This window comes from Nymphalis io, chromosome 3 (assembly GCF_905147045.1).
Source record: "Nymphalis io chromosome 3, ilAglIoxx1.1, whole genome shotgun sequence".
Lineage (NCBI taxonomy): Eukaryota > Metazoa > Arthropoda > Insecta > Lepidoptera > Nymphalidae > Nymphalis > Nymphalis io.
The window spans coordinates 8,617,759-8,640,524 of record NC_065890.1 but is presented as its reverse complement, the minus strand read 5'-3'; the positions used below and the strand labels follow the sequence as shown (position 1 = coordinate 8,640,524).

General features: G+C 30.9%; 2 protein-coding genes across 2 annotated transcripts; both read right to left on the bottom strand.

Moving 5' to 3' along the window:
• Positions 1-20: 20 nt before the first annotated feature.
• Positions 21-4,548, bottom strand: LOC126781437 (aromatic-L-amino-acid decarboxylase). Its single transcript, XM_050506422.1, has 5 exons — positions 4,322-4,548; positions 2,639-2,759; positions 2,279-2,392; positions 1,843-1,962; positions 21-1,710 (listed from the first exon to the last, which is right to left on the bottom strand). Exons 1-5 carry the CDS (start codon positions 4,399-4,401, stop codon positions 637-639), a joined length of 1,509 nt encoding a protein of 502 aa, XP_050362379.1. The 5' UTR covers positions 4,402-4,548; the 3' UTR covers positions 21-636.
• A 3,903-nt stretch (positions 4,549-8,451) lies between these two features.
• Positions 8,452-14,035, bottom strand: LOC126781115 (cilia and flagella-associated protein 47-like; the record flags this gene model as incomplete). The annotated part of the gene is made up of 5 exons (XM_050505939.1): positions 13,871-14,035; positions 11,597-13,725; positions 10,466-11,527; positions 8,827-10,385; positions 8,452-8,729 (listed from the first exon to the last, which is right to left on the bottom strand). Coding segments are annotated over exons 1-5 (5,193 nt in total), but the record flags the coding sequence as incomplete, so codon positions are not given.
• Positions 14,036-22,766: the final 8,731 nt, after the last annotated feature.

Below are 22,766 nucleotides of genomic sequence, written 5' to 3'. Positions count from 1 at the left end.
TCAATACATAAACACGCATTCTTAAAAATAAACGACAAAACGATTAGTCAGCTAATTTAATTAATATTTTATATTATGACGAAATATTGTAGATTTAACTTTTAATAAACAGAATAAACTATCTTTTAAAATATTGATTTATTTTCCCTCTCGTTTGCAATAAACACCTTAGATATATATCTCAGATACTTGGTTCATAGTATATGAAAAAACATATTTGCAAATAAAGGTAAATATTATTGATACCTTAACGCCCCCAGCAAGCCCTTTGACCAATAACTACAAGCTTTTTATTTGTTTACCTATAGGTAAACACATAAAAAGCTTGTAGTTGATTTGTTATATAAATGTCTTGTGTCATTGTTGTTTTTCATTTAAATAATTTTCATAAGAATACACTTTGGTATTGTTTTGTCACATAATCGATAGAAGATTGTTAGTATTTTTATTCTTACACATTGACAAATTCCTGAATTATTTATTATTTTTAACACGTACTTATTAACAGCTATGTAAAAATAAAATTTTTAAAATTGTAATCAACACAAATATTATAATTTCCTATAAACCTACGTGTAGTCTCATATAAATCTAGCTTAAACATTTTCCCATATTACCACTCCAATTTAATTAAATTCACTTAGATTTTTCACAGATATTGATACTTTCTAAATGATCGATTGTTGAAATTGATTGCGATTTAGCGTTTATTTTGTCTGGACTAATCAAACGATCCGTTTCCGCTTTAATCAAATTCCAGCTCGTTTCTATATGTTCTTTTGTTGTAAGTCTTGAGCATACTACAAACCGTATAACATAACGATTTCTATACGTGCAAGCGACCATGAATAATTCTTTTTTTTCTGTTAAATTTTGAAGTAACTTTTTCGTGTTGTTATCACCGTCTTGGAGTCTGAAGCAAACAAGTCCCATTGAAGGTTCTGGTTCGACAATAAATCTATTATCTGAACGTACTAATTTTGCAAAATGTTGAGCTAAGCTTATTTGATTTCTTATATGGTCCCGAATGCCATCAGCTCCATACATTTTCAAAACAGTCCACAATTTAAGTGATCTAAATCTGCGTCCTAGTGGCATCTGCCAGTGTCTATAGTCTGGTATTTTAGCTGTAGTTTTTAAGTCATCTAAATACATGCGTTGAACGTCAAATGCATAAATCAAGTCATAACAATCCTTAACCCACATAGCTGAACAATCAAAATTTACAAGAAGCCATTTATGTGCATTAACAACAAAAGAATTGGCATATTCAACGCCTTTCATTAAATGTCTATACTCTGGACACACAAATGCTGATGCAGCGTAGGCAGCGTCAACATGCAACCACACATTCTCTTCGTTGCATATTGGCCCCAATTCATAGAGAGGGTCGAAGGCACATATTCCTGTAGTACCCAAATTTGCAACAACATAACATGGTATTAGACCCTCGGCCTTATCTTCCTCAAAGGCTCTTTTTAATGTTTCTCCTCGCAATTTACCATTGGGATCACTTTTCAAGAGCCTCATTTTCATAGATCCAAGTACGCCGGCCTTTTCTACAGAAGAATTGCACTGATTTGACGTATATGCGACAAATTTAGTTTTTAATATATCGAGATCTAAATCAGGATTGGTTTGCGTAAGTGTACGAACCATTTTATCTTTAGCGGCTAATAAAGCAACGAGTGTCGCTTCGCTCGCAGAACCCTTTAATGAAATAAAAAAAATAATTAATAGGATACATAATATGGTTTAATGCAAGCATTCTATGAATAGTATGTTTCAAATGTAATAAATATGTCAATTTAAAAGAAAATAAATTAGATCAGGTTAAGATACCTGTATAACTCCACCCCCAGGTCCATCTGTACAATTTAGAAATTCTTCTGGCAAACCTAACAGCTTGCCAAGCCAGTTCATGGTAACAACTTCTAGTTCAGTGCACGCCGGACTCGCCATCTAATTATGTATAATTGAGATAAATATTGATACATAAAAAAAACCAAAAGGAAACTTGGCTTTTATTAACTTGAAGAATTGTACATAATAAGCTGACAATATGTAACATTTGATAGGATAAAAGAATAGTATAATTTCTTCATAAATTATACGTCAAATATAAATAAATAAATTATCGATCGAACAAAATCAGTTTGAAGACTGGATGAGTAAATAACTACAAAAGCACTGCATTGTTTAGTCCGATTAAGTATTCTAGTAATGCTATACCGGAAAAATAAAACTAAATATTATTTAGCTAAAAAATATTCCTTACCCAGGTAAGTCCTATAACTCCTAATCCATCGCTGAGAAGATTTCCAATAATACTGGCGTACGAACAACCAGTGGGATAATAGGCATGAAAATGCGGAGAATTCCAATGCGTTACCTACGACAAACATCATTACTTTAATTAAATTTTTATCCTCCTCTATTTATTCATTTTCATTCTTTAACTGATGTCTTTGTAATTTTACGCCTATTTCGGCTATAATAAATACAGATTGCCAGTATCGTTTGATGATTATAATAGTTTCATCCTTACAACGAACCTTTAGTACTATTATGATAACTATACTAAAATGATATTCAGACAGTTTGCAAAATTATAAAAAGCATTTTAAACTTAACTTACACCGGGTAAAACCTTTTCGTAGAAGTCTTTAAGTACAGTTTTCCAATCCTCAGGTTCCTCAGGTGCATTTTCTGGTAATAATTTCATGAGATACCCGGGCTCCACTGAAGGTAAAACATTTCTGCGGAAAATAACTATTATCTAATATTGTCAAAAATCTCTTAAATATCAACGTTGAGAATATTGTGTACGAAAAGTAGGGCTTGATTTTGTTCGTATTGTTGCTATCGCATCTTGTTGATAATTGTTAAAATAAAGAAGGGCCATTAAAAGCCGGGTAATAATTAGTCTATTTCAGTAATAAATATTAAATACTCCTTAGTTCAATGGGTGCTTAGGTCGTCCGATCTGGATTAAAGTAATAAGCTGACCTCCGATTTATATCAGGAAAATAAATAGAAAGAGATTTACGGACGAGAACTGTTATTATATATCATGTTACTGTTATTATACAATTATATTATAACTTGTATTCATATTCCTTGTTTTGTTTACTTAAATAAATTATTATTCTATGGTATATAGAAGGAACTATAAAGTAAGAAAATATGTATGGGTATGTTTATATACACCGACACTTTCCACAAAAAATAATATCGTTTCTATTTAACGCTACAAATATTTTATTTGGTTAGGATTGAAAAAAGTGATCTGTAGAAGATCTTTTTCTTTAAATTAATGAAGCTAATTTTTCTTTATATAAATTCGGAATCTCAATAAAAATTCGAATTTCTGAAAATGTATAGAACATCATCTTCTTTCGCTAATAAAAATAATGAAAACTTAAAAAATATATATATTTAATACTACTATACTTAACGATATAAAGAAGTTACGTTTACCAATTTCTCCAAAAATTATTTCGCGTTAAGGGATTCGCGCTCGCTAAGTTTGTAGTTTGATTAGTAGTTTGATTCCACTAAACATTAAGCTTGTAATATGTTTATAAACCCGCATTGGAGCAGCGTGGTGGAATAAGCTCCAAACCTTCTCAGAAAGAGGAGAGGAGGCCTTTAGCCCAGCAGTGGGACATTCACAGGCTGTTACGGTACGGTATGTTTATAAAGTATTTTTCTTGAGTTGAAAATTTTAGTAAAATTATTCAATATCAATCGGCAATAATATTTATGAAACAAGAAATAATAATAATTACAAATTATTGCTGTTGAGTTATGTAATAAGAATTACAGTAATTATTATTAGCGGAATTATTTCAAGCTTATAAACACAATGAATAGGACGAGATTTCATTGTTGTCAAAGAACGTCATAATTATGTACGCTACGTATATTATCCAGGTTGTTATTGTTAAATGTAGAGTTCGTTCTCAAATCCATGTCACATAAAAAGCAAAACATTTGAACGAATTAATGTACATGGTAAAATGTAAAAAAAATAATTCTTTTCTAACAACTAATAACCCAATTTAAAAACCACACTGGCTCAACGATAACTGGCCTGTCTAGCGCTGCGGTAGCCGCCTGTTCGATCCCAAAGTGTTATCTTTAGGTTAATATTGTGTTATTTCATAATAAATTGCAAAAAATTTAGTTTAATACGAAAAAAAAAGATGATTATGAAAATTAAAAAAAAAAGATGATTAAATGATTAAAAACGTATTAAGATAATTATTTCATAGGAAATTAAAAACATGAAATTTATAACATAAATAAAAATTATTACCTATTACTTATATTCTCGTAATAATCAATCAACATCTCTATCGTCGCTTTAGCGCACTCGCGGAATTGGCCGGAATCCATAATGCACTTCACTTGATAAACGCAATCACGAGTCCTGATATCCTTTACGTATTAGGCGTTTAATATAGAATTTAGTCAAAACTATTTTAAGGGATAATATTATACGATTAAGTAAACGAAGCGAAGGCACTTCGAAGTCGTGAGACGTTCAGAGAGACAATGGTGAAACAGGTTGTGAGATCGCGTTTATATGCGCTACTCAGCTTTCTACGACCGATTGTTTGTATTCGCGAGTTCAGTGTCCAAAGGAAACAGACAAGCTTTAATTTATTTTTGCAACGAATTATAATTACATAAGTTATTTTATAATCTTTACCACCTTTAACATTTTCACCATAGGTCATACTTGTAACTTTTAGTTTTCAGTGTCTCAATTTTTTAATACCTATATGTATATTATTAATAAAACTATGATTAACTAGTTTTTATTTTAATATTATTATATTATTCCAATATTAACCAATTTGATAACACTTACAAAAAAAACGTAATTTCATTTAACATAATTTTCCATGATTCTTATGTATAACGAAATAAATAAAATATAACGAAATAAATCCTTATTTCTCCTTATAAAAACATATTATATACAATATAAAATTCAAACTAAAATTAGGAAGCAATTTACAAACAATTAAGAGTTGGTTTCTATTATAGGCGTAGAGCTATATCACAAAGTATGCGTTTTACAAATCTTATTTTTGTTTTTAAATTTGCAACATGTAAATCTTCGTTATTACTTTCACCTTCATATTCGTACACTACGTATAAATAAGTTGCAGTGAGAGTAAGACTAAATGTTACCAACTTTAAAAAAGTTTACAAGATTGATTTTTATATAGTCTTTGATGTTTTGCTTGGCGTTTTTAAGAAGTAAAATAAAGTAATAGAATGTAAATGTCTCACAGCTGGGCTTAGGCCTCCACTTCCTTTCGAGGAGAAGTTTTAAAAGCTTATTTTACCACGCCGCTTTTCAGTGAATTTAGAAACGAGATGCCCCAGTGGTTACAAAGCATGAATAGTTCGTGAACCTTTGATTCCTGGTTCAAAGCCAGGCGGCAGCACTGAATTTTGATGTGCTTAATTTATAATTCATCTAGTGCTCGTCGGTGAAGCAAAACATCGTGAGAAAACCTGCATGTATCTAAAATAAATACATAAAGCTTGTAAATAAAACAACGATCATTTACTGTGAGGAAAGAAATTGGAGGCTAAGCAACGATATTAGGACTTAGTACACCGTTCCGTACAGGAACGATTTTATAAAAATGTAGACCTTTTCCTTGGCATAGTTTCCGAATATAATTTCGAAACTGTTATCTAATAATCGATAAAAGAGCTGGTGGTAGAGCTTTGTGCAAGCTCGTCTGGGTAGGTACCACCCACTCATCAGATATTCTACCGCAAAACAGCAGTACTTGGTATTGTTGTGTTCCGGTTTGAAGGGTGAGTGAGCCAGTATAATTACAGGCACAAGGGACATAAAATCTTAGTTCCCAAGGTTGGTGGCGCATTGGATATGTAAGCGATGGTTGACATTTCTTACAATGCCAATGTCTAAGAGCGTTGGTGACCACTTACCATCAGGTGGCCCATATGCTCGTCCGCCTTCATGTTTACACTTCGATACATCGTAAAGCAATTATTTAAATAAGATATCGTTGGTTCCGCGCCTGAACTCTCTCCGGTCGTGTCGGATGTGCAAGTATATCTGATTACAAGTTTCTGATTAATAATTTTCATATTCTACCGTCAAACACAACAATACTTAGTATTATTGTGTTTGACGGTAGAATTATAATTTAAAATAACTTACAGGTAGAATTATAATTTGGTTTATTTTTGTTTTGGTTATTTAGTTAGGTGTTATATTTAATACTTTCATCTTTATAAATATATGCTTAATGTATAATCATATATATCTAGGAGTAATCGTTTACTTACAATATTGTTTAAACGATTAAGGATTAACATTAATGTAGGTAGATAACTCACTTATGTCTAGGTAATTTAAGATTAACGCGAGGCTGAGTAGTTAATTTGACTTTCCGTATGGTCATTGCTAATATTAATATTTTACTTATAAATAATGCTTGCAATGTAAAGACATTGTTACATTTTATTTTTAATTTGAGGTATTTTAAACTGCTACTTTTCAACAGTATCTTTATTCCAAAACTCATGCATGAAGATTGTTATTGTTATATAAAAAAATATGTGATATTATTTGAATAATAAAAGTCCTGTTTACAACATTTTTAAACATCAGCTTATGTAATAAAATGGGCTAAGGAAGCTATAGTTGGCTGAACAAATTATGGGTATGGATGAACAAATAATGGGAAACAAAACGGAAAGGTCAGCAATAGCTTATTTAAACTCAGACAGTTGCCGCTTGGACGAGCGTGGCTAAGTGGTTCGGTCAAGGCGACAGACGATGCGCGGTGGTACCGACATCTCTTTAATACCAGAAGTTATTGGCCCTGGGGTAATACTGTTTCCGCACTCTAGTAAACATAATTTTTATAAGGAAATTGAGAAATGGTAGTACCATTAAAGGAAATTTTAATCAATTTACTCGTATAAATAAAATAATAATGACCTCATATCCGATTTTCAGCCTAGGATGTCATCTCACGTAATATAGCTATGTGACCGGGAGATAGAATAGTGTACATAGTAAGTAGTACAGCGCACAAGCGTTGGTATATATGGATGCATTTAAATTCACTCACACTTATTATCTGAGGGGACTTCACTGGACAAGAATAAGGTGCAGTACCAACGCGCTTTCTGCTTTCTGATGCAGGAAATTATAACAGTTTAAGTTTTCTTAATTACGACCTGCTGCTAAAAAAAACTTGACCAAAAAACCCAATAACTGATTTTGATTAGTGTTGACGTTTAGATCAATTTAATAAACTTGTTCAATAGAGATCATATTAAATAAATATCACTAATATAAAATATATTTCATTACGTTACGGTTTAACAGACTATTTTGTTATTAGAAAAGGCATCAATTTATACTAGTGTTGGCTAAATCTTGAATTAAGTTTTAAAAAACTTGCAATTCAGGATACCAGATCTTCCTCATTAAGTAAACAAAATATTACAATGAAATTAAAAAACAATATTAAATTAACATGCAATATTTAGAATTGAGTGAGCACGAGTTGTGTGTATGAATATGCGCTTGTACGTGTTGTGTCAGTTATGTGAGAGACTTATTGTTTATGTGTGTAAGTACGTCAGTGACTTTAAATTAAATTATAGATCTTTAAAATTATATTAAAATATTGAGCTTGGTTAGATTATTTTTACATATGTTCGAAATGATTGTGATTTAAATGGGTGTGGCCAACTAGTTAAGAATTGATAGAAATTTACGGCCTTATAAAGTTACATAGCGGCTGTTTAGTTACAACAGCGATTTCGCTCTTTCTGTTATTATTGATTTGATAATCGTCTGAAGAAGACACAGCATTGTTCATCACTGGATAAGCAGCCTTTATAAGTAAGGCTGGTATTTATTTTGATATATAGATAGATTGATTGCATTTTAGATTATGTACAAGCAGGTGAAAGTGACACTTCTTCTATGGGGAGTTTTGTTCTTAACCTTTGAATTATATTTATTATATATATCGACTTTATTTCACGCATAATAATATTCTCAGAATAATGTTTTATTGTTGTAAATTGTTCTATATTGCTCAAGAACAAAAATATTATGAAATATATAACTTAGTTGTATAGTTTTTAAATATGATTTATTTACGAAGTCAAATTACAAGTGTCATTAAATTTGATTAATAAATAAGGAACAAATTACTATGAAGTAATTGTACCAATGTGATAATGTTCGACCGGGAAGTAATTTTTATAATACTAAAACACGTCAAATGCTACGAAATGATAACTGCATTTTCAAGGTTAGTTTTCTATTATTGTTAAAGTATATATATAATTGAATTACAAATTTAGAATTATGCACGCTGTTATGGAATGTATTAAAATACATTTCCTTTTTTATTATTCGCTATAAGATTCAATAAAAATAATTCTATAAGTACGTATGTCCATTCCGCACTCAGATGTTAGTGTAATGGAGTATTTCTCCGATTTGTCTTTTGCCGGTATAGTCACAGGTAGCGCTAGAAAGGCGCTTGTATGTTGAGTTAAAGTTACTTTTTCGAGTCTTGGAAATAGTGTTTTAGAGGTGATACGGAAGGTAACTTCGCTTCTTAAAATGTGTTGCACTTCTGATAAATTTGAACCGCCTTCTTTTAAAAGCATTCCTAAGATAATCTTTCCTGTAGCAGTTTCTAAAACAAGACGTGATTAAGTAAAAAATATATATTTATACATATTAAATTTTGTACTAAATTCAATTTAGACTTGTTGAAAAATTAAATATCATACCTATTAGTCGATCAAAAACTTGAATCATTACATCTGACGCTTGCTCAAGCAATGCATAGCGTAACGATTTAACCATTAACTCGTTTCGGTGAGGAACCATCACGGCAGTTGTTCGGTAACACTCACAAGATTCTCCGCAAGTACAAGGATCCATAGGCCATGTTTGAACCTTTACTTGTAAAGTATCTATAGCTAAATCCCAACGAGGTTGCGTAGTTATACGGATAAAAAATTCACCAATATCACTTCTGAACCATAACCATGAATTTTCGATTTGAGTGCTAAGACAAACAATTTGAAAATACAATTTGTGTTCTAGAACTTCTTGTCCACTTTCTTTAGGTATGCCACTTAAAGTAATTTCCTGGTCAATAAGGTAAAGTCGGCTTATGCAAAACTTGGGGTGAATATCTTTTTCAAAGTTTACCGGGATTGTAGGTTCAGTATCAGTCAAATATAATTTATACACAGCATTTACGGCAAATGGAGATGCTACCAAAACATCTACTTTATTTGGTCTATACAACGGTCCCGTTACTTTACACTTCCGTATAGGATAGAGCGATCCTGCATGTCCAGTGAGAATGAAAATAATATACGTATCGAATATTCTTGTTTTATTAAAACCATGCACGAGAAGTACTGCTGTCTCTTTTGCAACAAAATTAGCTGTATATTTAACACTGAGATATATTTTTTTACCACTGTCAGCGGAAGACATCTTTTCTACAGTGAAATTACTTTTCATATTATTTAATATAATATAATTAAATATTAATGATTCTTGATTCGAAGGACTAATAGCTAACAGTCTTGAAGAACTTCTTAGAAGAGGAGGATTGAACTCAACCAGATCTTTTGTCTTAAACATGGGCAGTGTTACGTATAAATGTATAGACAAAAATAGCATAACTAAAAAGTTTGGGTGTAAAAAATCTTTGCTACTCAGTGGAAAATAAAGTTTTAAAATATTAATGGCTTCAATTATAAGACAAGCATTGTTAATAATGGTATTTTCTTCACAGTTATTGCAATCGTCACAAAATAATTGAAAATGTTCTTCCATAAACGGACAATAACTCAAAATAGTTGATATTAATGCTATGCCATCTGCTAAATCTGTTGTTATATTGGTGATATTTTTCGGATTTTTACCTTTACCACAAAGTTTTTCATGTTGTAATAAAATGTTTTCATTATACCAGTCTGTTATAATTTTCAAAATATCTCTTGGTTGCATACTCATACAAACGCATTCAAAAAAGCAACTGTCCATCACAAACACTTTATAACTTTGAAGAATTAAATCTATCCAACTTTGTTTATTTAATCTATTAAAAAGTACAACATCGGCTAGTAGCTGTTGCGTTAAAATGATATCAGCATTGCACCGTGAGGTCGTATTATCAGAATATATAGCAAATTGATCATAGCTTAGCAAAAACCTCGCTTGTAAGGCCACTACATTTGCTCCACGAGATCTAAGTAATATTAGTATTTCCCGATAAGTGTCATGAATTTCTTTAACACATTTAAATGACTCGTCCATGCCAACTACTCTAAAAATAATGTTGAATATTTAAAAAAAACATCACTATCTTAAAAGCAATCTAAACAAAAAACTATTTAAATAACTAACGATATTTTACGTATGTGTTTCATTAGTGGCCCTGCAATTCTCCGAACAAAATTTAAATACGAAACATTAATTCCTTTTGATTTGGCGCCGCCTGATTGAGTTGATATAGATGCTGAAATAGCATGAAACGTATCTGGTATTATGGGATATAAATCTCTTCGAAATCCTTGTTGAAACATCCATTTTTCAAGGAATGAACAGCAGACTTCCATGTAATTATAAATTTCATATTGGGTTTTTAAAGGAAAATAAGGGTATGAATTTTCTTCGGCTTTAACTAAAAATTGAGTATGTAAAGTTAAAGGACAGTAAGTGAAGCAAAAACAAACTTCTACTTCACAACATGAGACGTTATTGTGTTGAAAATACAAAGTAATATTTTGAACATAAGTTGTCTGACAGGAAACTGAAACTTTTACTGAAACATAAGTATAATATGTTTCGTTTTCTAATTCAATTTTTGAGTCAATTATTTCCACTGTTAGATTTGGTTCTTCTTTAGAAGAACATGAAAATAACTCTTTCGTTGATTGACCGTCCATTTTTAATGTTAGCATTTTACTTAATTTTGAACCTACTGAACACGGAGGAAAAATAATTTTGTACGTATCAGGATACATATCCGGGATTTGTCTTTTTCCGATAAAAGTTAAGTTGTAGTATGGTATAGTCATAACTTTGTCCAAGTATAATAAAGCCGTTGAGACGAATCGACCATGAGCTTTTGGTTGAAATTTTAATGTGAAATTAGCTGATTTTCCAATATTTAATTCGAATTTAATTTGATTTTCATTTATAAAAATCTCATTATCTTCTATCCTATGTATATCTAATGTAAATATTGGTGACAGTTTTGAGATCACAATTGTTATCGGTAAGCAATATTTAGATACATTAGTCATAGTAAAATCCATAGAATTTTCAACATTTTGAACGTAATTCATCTCAAACTTATCGACGGAAAAATTTATCCAAGGTACTGTTATTACTCCTGTTATTCGACAATAACAAATATCTTTATTAGTACTTTTTATTTTTATTTTCGGATTATTTTCATATGATCTAAAATAAATACATAAAAGTGTATTATTTAAAAAAAACTTTGATTGTAATATTGATAAAATGACTTACTTTTCATAGTCTTCTATATAATGCCGAAGTTCAGTTGAGCACAAGTTTTGATTAGGTGGCCCTAATAACCCATTTATTCTAAACGGTATATACATTTCATATTCTCTTCGAAATATGTCGTATACTTTTATATACACTGTTTTTGACTGGCCACCATCTAAATTGAAAGTAAATATTCTCTTTCTTTCATTCCCTTGCATTACATATACGTCAAATATATTCTCATCGCCTGTATCCAGTACTTCAACAACTGTTCTTAATGTACTTAAATTTTGAAATGTTATCGGTACAAAGGTAATCATATTACAAGGTATTCGGGGCATGTAAATATTTTTAGGGTGTATTATTATTTTTGGTTCCACGACATTCCCACTTACCGGTAAGATGACATTTTCTTTATTATTTATCTTTATATATATATCAAAATTAAATTCAAGAATGCATGGAATTTTCACAACTATATCGAACACCATCACTATTTTTGGACGAATGGTACCACACATTGGTTCTATCTTTAATCCTTGAATTAATGGCTCCACAACATGAAAAAGAGCGATTTCTCTTGATGAGTTCTCAAGCTTAACGTTTTCAACAGTTTCTAAATTTAAAGCAATGTCTCTAAATGTTACGGCCGTCTGTAAAAATTTGATCGACAGCTTACGAGTAACAACGCTAAGTTCAAAAGGTATAGTTCTTGTAATTTTACTTATTGATAATAATTCAACTTCATGTGTTTTTGTTTTATTGGGCTTGCATATATATTGCACTTCACATAATCTACACGTGTGTCGTGGTATAGTTCCAGCATTTGGTATTATTTCAAAAGGTGTATCCGGCTGTAATTCATCCCACTTAAAGTCAACGGGTATATTATAATTATTATAAATTCTAATAGGAACCGAAACTACGAATGTTTCTGTTGTAACCATACCAAACTTTAAACTTTTTTCATTTACCACTAAGGTTGGATTGCTAATTTGTAAGGTATATGGGTGATCTCTGTGATATTTTTCATTTATAGTGTATTTAAATGAACGCAAAAATGTCCCTTCCATATGTGCCAAGCAAAATATTGTAACATTGGCTTTTACAAAAGATTTAACTCTCATTTTTAATGTCACTTTTTTTTCGTCTGAGTAAAGTATATACTTATCTTTGAAGAATTCCACTAATATATTGAATTTCGTATTATTATCAATTATGAGATTATGTTCCCCATAAGTTGATGCACCGACTCTTCCAAAATTTATAGTAAAAGGAATTAATCTTATTTGGAATAGGTCGTATGTTGAGGGTGTTTCTTGGGTAGTTTGACAAAAATTGTTTTCTTTAATGCCCTTTGATTGTATTGTATAACATTTGTCTTTGTCGGTAGTGTACTTTTCTAAAATAGGTATTTTTTCATATAACATTTTAGACATTTTAAGATAATTTAGTGCTAGTTTATTTCTTTCATTATGCCTTAACAATTCCTTGTCTGTGTATGTATAGGTTGGATTTAATTCCTTCAATTTATGCAATGATTCAATTTGTATTTGTTTCAAGGTCTTTTTATAAATTACTTTTATATTAAAATTAACAGTATAAGTTATACAATTTTTGTCTGACGATTCTTTAAATACGTCGTGTGGATTAATTATTCTAAATGTTATGTTATTTTTTAATTTAAGACATGTGGATTTTATTGTTATGGCTATTTTTTTTGACGTATTTGGGTATATTGTAAACGTTTCGGTGTCTAAATTAATGCCAGGAATTCTAACGTATTGCATCTTTGCACCCAACATCGATTCATTCTGTATTCTTATACATTTTGTTTTCTTAGTATTTATAATGACATCTCCAAAATTTACGTTTTCTGGGGTGTGGTGTATATGTGGATATTCAAATTGACCACTAATATAATATCTACCAATTTCGGAATGAAGTTCATCATAACAACATCTACTTCCATCGACTTTTATTAAACGTAAATCAAATACAAATCTGTTATCAAATTGTTTATCGTATTTTGCTTTCGTTATACATTCGTTTTTAGGTATAAACGTTATTTCAATCGTGTGGCTATTTTTATACATTATATTAAACGCCCTATGTGCGGCAGAAATTTCATAGGCGTCATCAAATTTCTGAAAAAAAAACGTTTAGAAATAATAGATTATAAAATCTCAAGTAAATAACATATCGTGTACATATCGTTATTTATGTTGGCTCTCTGACGTTAAATTATATAAAATTAAAATTTCAATGCTTAGTTATATAATTATATATTACCATTAAACGTCCTTCACATAGTGTTTTCAGATAAGCAGATGTGTCAAGATCGACTTCAACATCCAATTCAAGAGTTGTAGATAGTCCTACAAAAGAGATCGGAAATTCTACAACTTTAAATCTTTTAAAAACATCATCAGGGTTGTAGGAATCACATATAGACATTATTATAATATTATAATTATATTAAAATAAATTTATTCCAAATTAATATATTAAAATAATGATTTATACTACAAACTTCAACAGTACTGTTTTGTTATGATATAGACATAAAAACTTTAGAGTTAACAGTAAAAAAAAACATATATGCTTTTAAATAGTTCGTATATTGCGTTAAGTAAATAAAAATATATATTTTTTTAATAAATTGAATGTAACATTAACATTTTTGTATAAAAAAGATTCAATGCTTTATTGATTATTTAAAAAGGTTTTTAATATATATACAGGTTTCTCTCAAACATCTTATTATCTCGAAATAAACATACGAAACGAGTACTAAATGCGAATTACAAAAGTCTGTTATAATTTCAAAATTCCCTTTCTTCGCTTCGGTACGAGATAAGTAGGAACGAAGTGCCCCGTGAACAGTATAACGCGCTAGAGTAATATTGTAGATGGATGTAAGCACGGGGGGTGTGTCGTACGACTCGGGAAAATTAGTTCGGGGCGGGGGAGCCCCTCGTCACCCCGGGCCCGGGGGTTTATCAGATTCAGGGGGTGAAAAATTACTTCTCAATGGGAGGGCGCGGCGAAAGCGAGGCAGGGGCGGGCGTGGGCGGCGCTGCCACGTGGGCCAAGCCTTTATCCGCCGCGACGACCGCTGCACTTCTTTCATGCTTCAATTATGAAAAGGTGCGTGTGTAAGACTCTTAAGCCGTGACTACTACGGGATGTTGTGGTGTCGTGTAGAAGGATTAATGCTTTGTGATTATCGAACAAATTTGATATAAGGATACTGTTTTCTGTGAAGTGAATGTTGGGCGAAAGCTTCTTGAAAGCTCCATGGACCCCACGCTGGAGGCTATGCATCCTTTGGATCCACCGCCACCCGATGTTCTGCTTGCATTGCTAGCGAGAAATAAGGCTCTGGAAGGTACGATTAAAAAGATAGGCTACTAGATAATACAAGAAAAATATTTAAAAAATATATAAAAAATATATAGTAAACTAAGTTTTTTTTTTAATTCGTGGAAATATCTTTTACATTAGCTACTTTAACGAGATCTATAAAAATTGTTTTATTATAGCACATTAATAATATAGTTATTAGACCACTTATTCATGAAGTTTTAATAAAATTTATTTTATTTATGTTGTGGTATTAGACATTGGTTGGTATTTTATTTGGGGTCGACCTTTTTATTTATTTAATTATTTTTTCATTAAGGAAAAATTATATAGCACAAAAGGCGGGCCTAAAGCTCAAATCATATTCAGGAGGCAAACCAAAGGAATTACAATAAATACGTTAATTTGTGGCTGTGCCAAAGAAACATTCATAAAAGTATATATATATATATATATATATATATATATATATATATATATATATATATATAAATCATCGGAATGACAAATGGATTTACATGACATTACAAGCTACCTACTGTTTTATCTTGTAATAATAAAGTACTATTATAAATATTATTTTGTAAAGATTTGCAACTAAAAGTGATAACACGATTTTTTTTAATTTATAGGTTCAACTGCACTAATACACTTATGGTAGTAACATAACATAAACAACATATGATTACAATAAAAAATAAATAATTTTAATTTTTTAAAAGATCAAACTAGTTGTTGCTGTTGAATAGAAAAAAACGATGACGTTTTCATAATGCTACAATTACCGCGTAGTGAGCCGCGTGCATGTGCGGGCGACCGGCGGCGCACGGCACGTGCTGCCTACCCTCTTCCTACTAGTACGGAGTTTTGTTTATATTTTTTATTATCAAGTTTTGATATTACAGAGTTATTAGCTTATAGAAATTTCATCAACTTTTTTTTATTACAACTAATTGTAAGTATAACTTGTACATTTCTAAGTGTTGGCATCTTTTTTAGGGTAGAGTTATTATAATGTTACAGGAACTTATTCAACCAAACTGCTTTACTGTGGGTTGGTGTGTGTTAGCATATAATTCGACATAATATGTAGATTTTCTTACCACTCCTTTACGATAGTAAAGGAGTTGTAAGAAAATTGCAGAACCATAATAACAAATTAAACAAGTGATAATTCAAATTTTCTTTCCCAGATTTAAACCTTCTATTTTCTATTCAAATGTATGTACTTTATGTACATTTGAGCTTACTATTAAAAACTGATATAATTTATTATATGTGAAAAACTTTATTAGATATCTATATTTACAATTAAATTTAGTAATTTTAAAAGACTTACTCTGTACATGTATTCGATTCATATGGCATTTCTATTTCACTATACGTTCTTAGGCGAAGTTTATACTTTTTACCAGTAGGGCTTCAAATGCACGTAATCAAGTTAAGTGCTCTTGCCCAAAAGCGTCGATGGGCTCTTTTTGATTTTAACGCCAACGGCACCTATTATTCCGATAACGTCGCACTTAGCAAATTGATCTAACACTTTTACCTGTATATTGATTCTATGGGGATCTGTTGAAAGTTTAAGGGTTTTCGTTAATTAAAACAAAATTAACTGTAACATACGATGATTTAGCGCGTTTGCGTAACAGTGACTAAATATTTTGTGTACTCACAGTTATAACAAGGACATCATCCACATAATATTATTTCAATATATTTACATTTTCACAAAGCAATGAACGGAAGAGCTGTTATTGCATCGCTCTTGTCAATAATGTTCGACTCAAATATTTTTATAAATATTATATGATATGGAGCTAAAAATCTAAGTGAAAATACGTGTTTTATATATTTTATCCTTTAAAAAGAAATGAAGTACCGCCATTACATAATAATTCGGACTCGTATAGTTCAATATGACCTCGTAATATATTTTTTTATATACAAAGTCAAAATATCCTTCATTCAAGTCGGCAAGCCACGTATGTCCCGTAACATGACTAATGTTACAGGATTAATTGAGTGTATATTGACTAGTACCAGTGTAGATTATACCGAAAGGAAACGACTGAGGACACAGTAGTTTCTCTTTTTCTATTACGGCATATAAACATAAAGTTATAAAAATGAAAGTGTATCACTAATCGCTCTATCAATATTTCTTATCTTAATAGAGTCAGCCTATTAGAAGACTTGAGACTGTTGATGTAATAATTATGAAGTAATTATATTAATAAAGATGAATGTTTGATAAAGATAGATGATGTATAATAAATACAATCAATCAATCAAATCAATCAATTAACAGCCAATCGTTGTCCACTGCTGAACATAGGCCTCTTCCAAGGTGCGCCAAAGCTCCCTGTCCTCCGCCTTCCGCATCCAGTTGGTGCCCGCCACCTTCTTAAGGTCGTCGGTCCACCTGGCTGGAGGGCGCCCTACGCTGCGCTTGCCGATTCGCGGTCTCCACTCTAGGACTCGTCTGCTCCAACGGCCATCGGTCCTACGACATACGTGACCAGCCCACTGCCACTTCAGCCTGCTAATTTTGCAAGCTATGTCGGTGACTCCGGTTCTTTTCCGGATAATCTCATTTCTGATCTTATCCTTCAAAGATACTCCAAGCATAGCTCGCTCCATAGCACGCTGAGCGACTTTGAATTTGTGGACTAGTCCCGCAGTTAGTGTCCACGTTAATAAATACAGTTATAATAAATACAGTTCATTTATTATATATAATTTGTCTTAATCATCATACATAAGTAGTAGTCATTGATGATATTCTCATGACCGTATTCGTCCACGACGGTCGTACTAAAGCGAGGCTAGCCTTCTCGGGACATTATAGTGCATAAGAGTATGTGCGAACACAGGTGCGCTCTCTATTCTCTCTCTCTTATAAACTGATGGAACAGTAAATCTATTTAAGCTAGCCGCTAGATCAACGAGACAATAAAATATAATAATACACTATTCAAAGTTCTTATAAAGAACACGATAGTCGTACTATATTCGTATTTTTTTAATCATATATTTTTTTTTATTCATACTTATTAGTAGAAACCATAACCGCATTCAATTCCATTTAATATGAGATTACATCCCTATTATTATGTTTAAAAGCTATGATTACGTTGATAGGGAGCGCTTTTGCCTGTGGCATAGGCGCTTATTATTTTTGTAAACTTGTATTGTATTGAACAAGCTTTATTGTAGAAATCAAATCAAAATATATTGTCTTTAAATATTATACAAAAAGTATTTGCAGATCTCTACTAGCGTGAGAAAAAAAAAACTTTGTTTTTCAAAACGTTTCATTTCTTTATCATTTTAATATTTAAATGTATTCATTTACTTTGTCTGCGTATAACTTTACCGTTGTAAAGTTTCAAATTTTCAATTTTTCAATTCAAAACAAATCGTAATTTTAAGGGTGGTAACATTATGCGTAGGAAGTATTTAATACCAGAAAGTGGAGATGTCACCTATTATGTTATCGCATTAACGCCGGAAGGGTGCACGTGGCGACGCGTGCACAACGAATCGTCTCCTTCCGGTTCCTTTACTAACCACAGTCACAGTTATTAAATAGAATTAAATTGACAAATTTAACCAGCATAATGATTAGTACTAGTACTGCTATCTTTCATTTCAAAAAAGGTACATAAGTCGCATCAAGTAGATACTATGCTTAAAAAATCGAAATAATTTAATGTTATGTATAACGCCTTATAATATATTTTTAAATGGATCAACATTCTTCCTAAAACACAGATAACATAATAATAGGGTCAAGTTAATTTATTTAATAATATGTACAATTTCACTTTACCTTAATTGTAAATGATAAAAAAAATTATAAGGAATCCAGATTGTATAAAATTAAGTACTTACGCTTACGCAGTAATTATCTTAGTATTCTGTATAAAAAAGTAAATTTTATTATTATAATTAAAATGAAATGCCAGTCTGGATTGATAAACCCTATCCATCGAGTATAGCTAAACCAGGCTCATTCGTTTTGCTTGGGTAAAAGATATGAGTGAGTGAGTTAAATAAGTAATGATATAAACTTAACTCACGTATGAAATGCTTCCGCCATTATTGAACTTCATTTATTATGAGTTATGAAATTATTTTCTAATTATTGTTAATTATTTTCTAATGGTTTCTATGTTTTCGTGCTCTCAGCTATATAAGAAGATATATTTATTTTGCAATAAATCTTTTATATAAGCACTCGTACCAACAGAACATAATCCAAGTTCGAAGTAAGGTGCGGTCTCAGGGGAGTATATTTTGTATATGAGTACATAATAGATACTTTAGTCATTTTTGCGGATTGAAACTATACTAAGATATAAAATACAAAACTTACGATTTGAAAAAATGGTAATTTCAATTGTGATTTAGTGACAATATTTTTTTTTTTTCGAATAGTATACCTACCTACCTGGCTCACACTCCTCACACGCGGGCGAAACTGCGGGAAGAAAGTAGTATTATATAAACCTGATTGTCGGATCGGATTACTAATATTTAACATTTCAAAATACTTGTGTAGTCTTTTATTTTCTGTGTCACCCATTGACGTTCTTTCGGAAAATTCTTCAGAACTTCTATTTTTAATCTTCAATTTTTAAATAGGAAAAAAGTATGCAGTAACCATGTCATCTTAACTTTTGATAAATATTATATACTATTAATAATTGTCTTATGCACTTATATGAGTATATAGACTATTAAGTTAGACAGGCCAAAATTAATCTCATAAAAAAGGGTTTATTTATTCCTAATAATAACTATTTTGTTATCTATTGTCAGGTATTAAAGGTGTGTCACTTATCCAAAACCCATTTCATCAGATTTCACTTATATTTCGATCATATAACTGTCATTAAAATAAAAAATAAAAAAATCCGCAGATTGGTATCTGATATATATTAAAATAATTAAATAGGGAAATAGTAACTTTATGGCTTATAGCTTAAATTGGGGCGGAATCATCACTCGCTCAGCAGGGGTCGACATCTGTCCACTTATACCTTGGCTGACTTGGTGTACCTACAGTGTCGCATACCTGTTGAAACTTTAAACCTTTTAAACTTATTTAAAAAAATAATGGATTCGGAATTCTAATTCTTTATATTTTTTACTTATTTCAACATATAAATTATCTGCAATTAAAGTTTCTATCTTGCGCTAAAATTTCTATTTTGCAGTCTAATTCTTACAAAGAATGTTTATTTGTTCATAAAATATTTTGTACAAAATAGCATAATAACATTGACAATATAATTAAATTATTAATAACTGTCGAACGCGAAGATATGGTTTAAAAAAAATATTATTATTATTTTTACAAATAATTCGCAAATATATGACAGCAATATGTATAAAATTATGAAAAATTCGCCATTATACTTCATCTCAAACAAAAGCGAAGCCCAAAAGTCATTTGTAGTAGAGTGATTTTGTAGGGAGAGTTCTTTGATTACTTGAATATAAAGGGCTTCTGCACAAAGCCCGTGATCAGCTTTATCCCTTTGTTAGAGTTTTAATCAATCACCGAGATCTGTGTAGACTATTCGAATGGCCACAGTTGGTTGTTTTCTTAGGTAAGTGTGCGAGATTTTATGTTTATTAAATAAAAATTTAAAAAACAACCTTTCATTTGTATTAATTACATAATTTCGTTATTGCTTAAACTTATATAACTATATTCGTATATATTAATCAACGTAAACGATATCGGCACAGAAGAAAAACTATTTTTTATCCCAGAAAAGGACTTTTCTTATATCGATAGAACACAAGAGCATATAACTATGCTTTAAATTATATTATTATATATATTTATAATATATGACAATCTCGATTTATCATTATCGACTCGAGCTATTTACGAGTATAAGTCACCGGATCGTTGGTGATTTTTATCTTAACTAGTATTTTTCCCTAATAAATTCATATCAAAACAATGTGGGTGCGCCACGTGAGACAGATGGTAATAGGGGAAACGTTGCGTGGGTAATTATATTGGCTGGATGAGGTAGCTCTTTGACTTCTATAATGCTACTGAGCGTACCGACTATTTGAGCGCAATTAGGCAAAGTATTTATTTTGATATAGATACCCGTATTTACCTATTAGGTGGTTATTATATATTTTTTAAGGCTCTTGATTTTTTTGAGTTTGTTTGTGTCAGTGGGAATTTGGGGAACGGTGGAAATTGGTTATGGAAAGAAATATTATCCATGCAAGCTGTGCAAGTGTGTAAAGAAATTCAAAAGAATAATACTTTAAGCAAATTAATATTAATAAGATTTTTATATAGTCTTCCTTATTATTGATCTACATCATTATTATACACACATTTTTTTTATTAAATAAAAATTAAATACATACATTGACAAGTTTATTTGGTTATTCCTATTTAGAATTTGTAACACATACTTACATAGGAAACAAATAGAACACTGTGATTTCCTAAATCACCATTAACTTTTAACGTGTTTAATAAAGAAACTTATAATATGCAATAAGTAAAAGTGATAGTTTATAAATATCCTACTGGGCTTCTCCTTATTTGGAGATGGAGTTTATTCCATCAAGCTGTCCTTCGAGTTTAAAATAAGAAGTGGAATAAGAAGATTTTTATCCGGCACATGCAGGTTCCTGACAATTTACATATTCAATAATAACTTATGTATTTAGTACATATTATAGTGCACATATTTTCGCAAACACTTTTAGATTGAATTATGAGAGTGAGGGAATAGAGAGTGAAGGTTCAATCTAGTGAAGATTCACTCTCTTTTCCCTCACACTCATAAATCTGACACGACCGGTAATAGTCCAGACGCATGACCAAGGGCTTTACGTGCTTTCCACACTTTGTACATACCTTCCAGACTCCTGTTATTGAGAACCTTCGATAGAAAAACACAATTACTTTTTATTTTCCCGACCTGGGGGTTAATATAAGCATATCGATGGCCCCGACGTATCAAGCGTCATGTGTATCTAAAAAAATGTCCTACCCGCATTTTAATAGAAAGTACTCGCTTGCACCGAGTGGCGCGAATTTTTTAACGCAATATATCATCTATTCATATCCGTATTCACGATACATATTTACTTCATCTTTCAGAGTTGTTCTCTATTACGCTTTATTGTAAAATATCTGGTATTCGAAAGTTGACCACATGTATGTAAAGTGATGACTAGAAATAAATTTTTTTTTTTTTTTTGCTTATTTTGCCCTGTCGCTTTATGTACGTATATATGCACGTAGGAACAGCCAATGTGTTTTTTTATTTAATAAACAAACTGTAGTGTATCTTTTTTTGCTTTGATTGTTTTTATTGTTAAAATGCCTGCTGTGCTTAGATATTAAAGTAATAATTAAGAAAAATAATAAATAATGAGAAAATTACACACTTTAAATCTTCAAGGTCAGCTGGATCATTCATGGTCATTTTTAACAATAGAGACCGTTTTTATACATACCTTTTAATTTTTGGTATTCTTAAACAGCATTTATTTGATATTCACAGCAAGTTGGCTTCACAAATCGTTGATGTGACTAACTTAGCCAAATATAAAATAGCTACGGTATTCTATTTAAACTTGTTTATCTCCTTATTTTAAGCTATCCTTATTATATGTTTAGAAAATTAAAACTTTTGATATATCCTGAGAATGAATAAAAATTTTCGGTAATAAAAATAACAGTCATTCTATTATCTGATGGTAAGTGATCACCACCGCCCGTAGAAATTGGCGCTGCAAGATATAATAATAATATGTTATGCCC

Bases quoted from the DNA above. Each gene is read 5' to 3' on its own strand.
- LOC126781437 (XM_050506422.1), bottom strand. From the start codon at position 4,401: ATGGATTCCGGCCAATTCCGCGAGTGCGCTAAAGCGACGATAGAGATG. The intron at 1,963-2,278 runs GTAAGGAATATT...ATACATAATTAG, and splicing joins GAGTTATAGGACTTACCTGG to ATGGCGAGTCCGGCGTGCAC. The intron at 1,711-1,842 runs GTATCTTAACCT...ATTTCATTAAAG, and splicing joins CTGGGGGTGGAGTTATACAG to GGTTCTGCGAGCGAAGCGAC.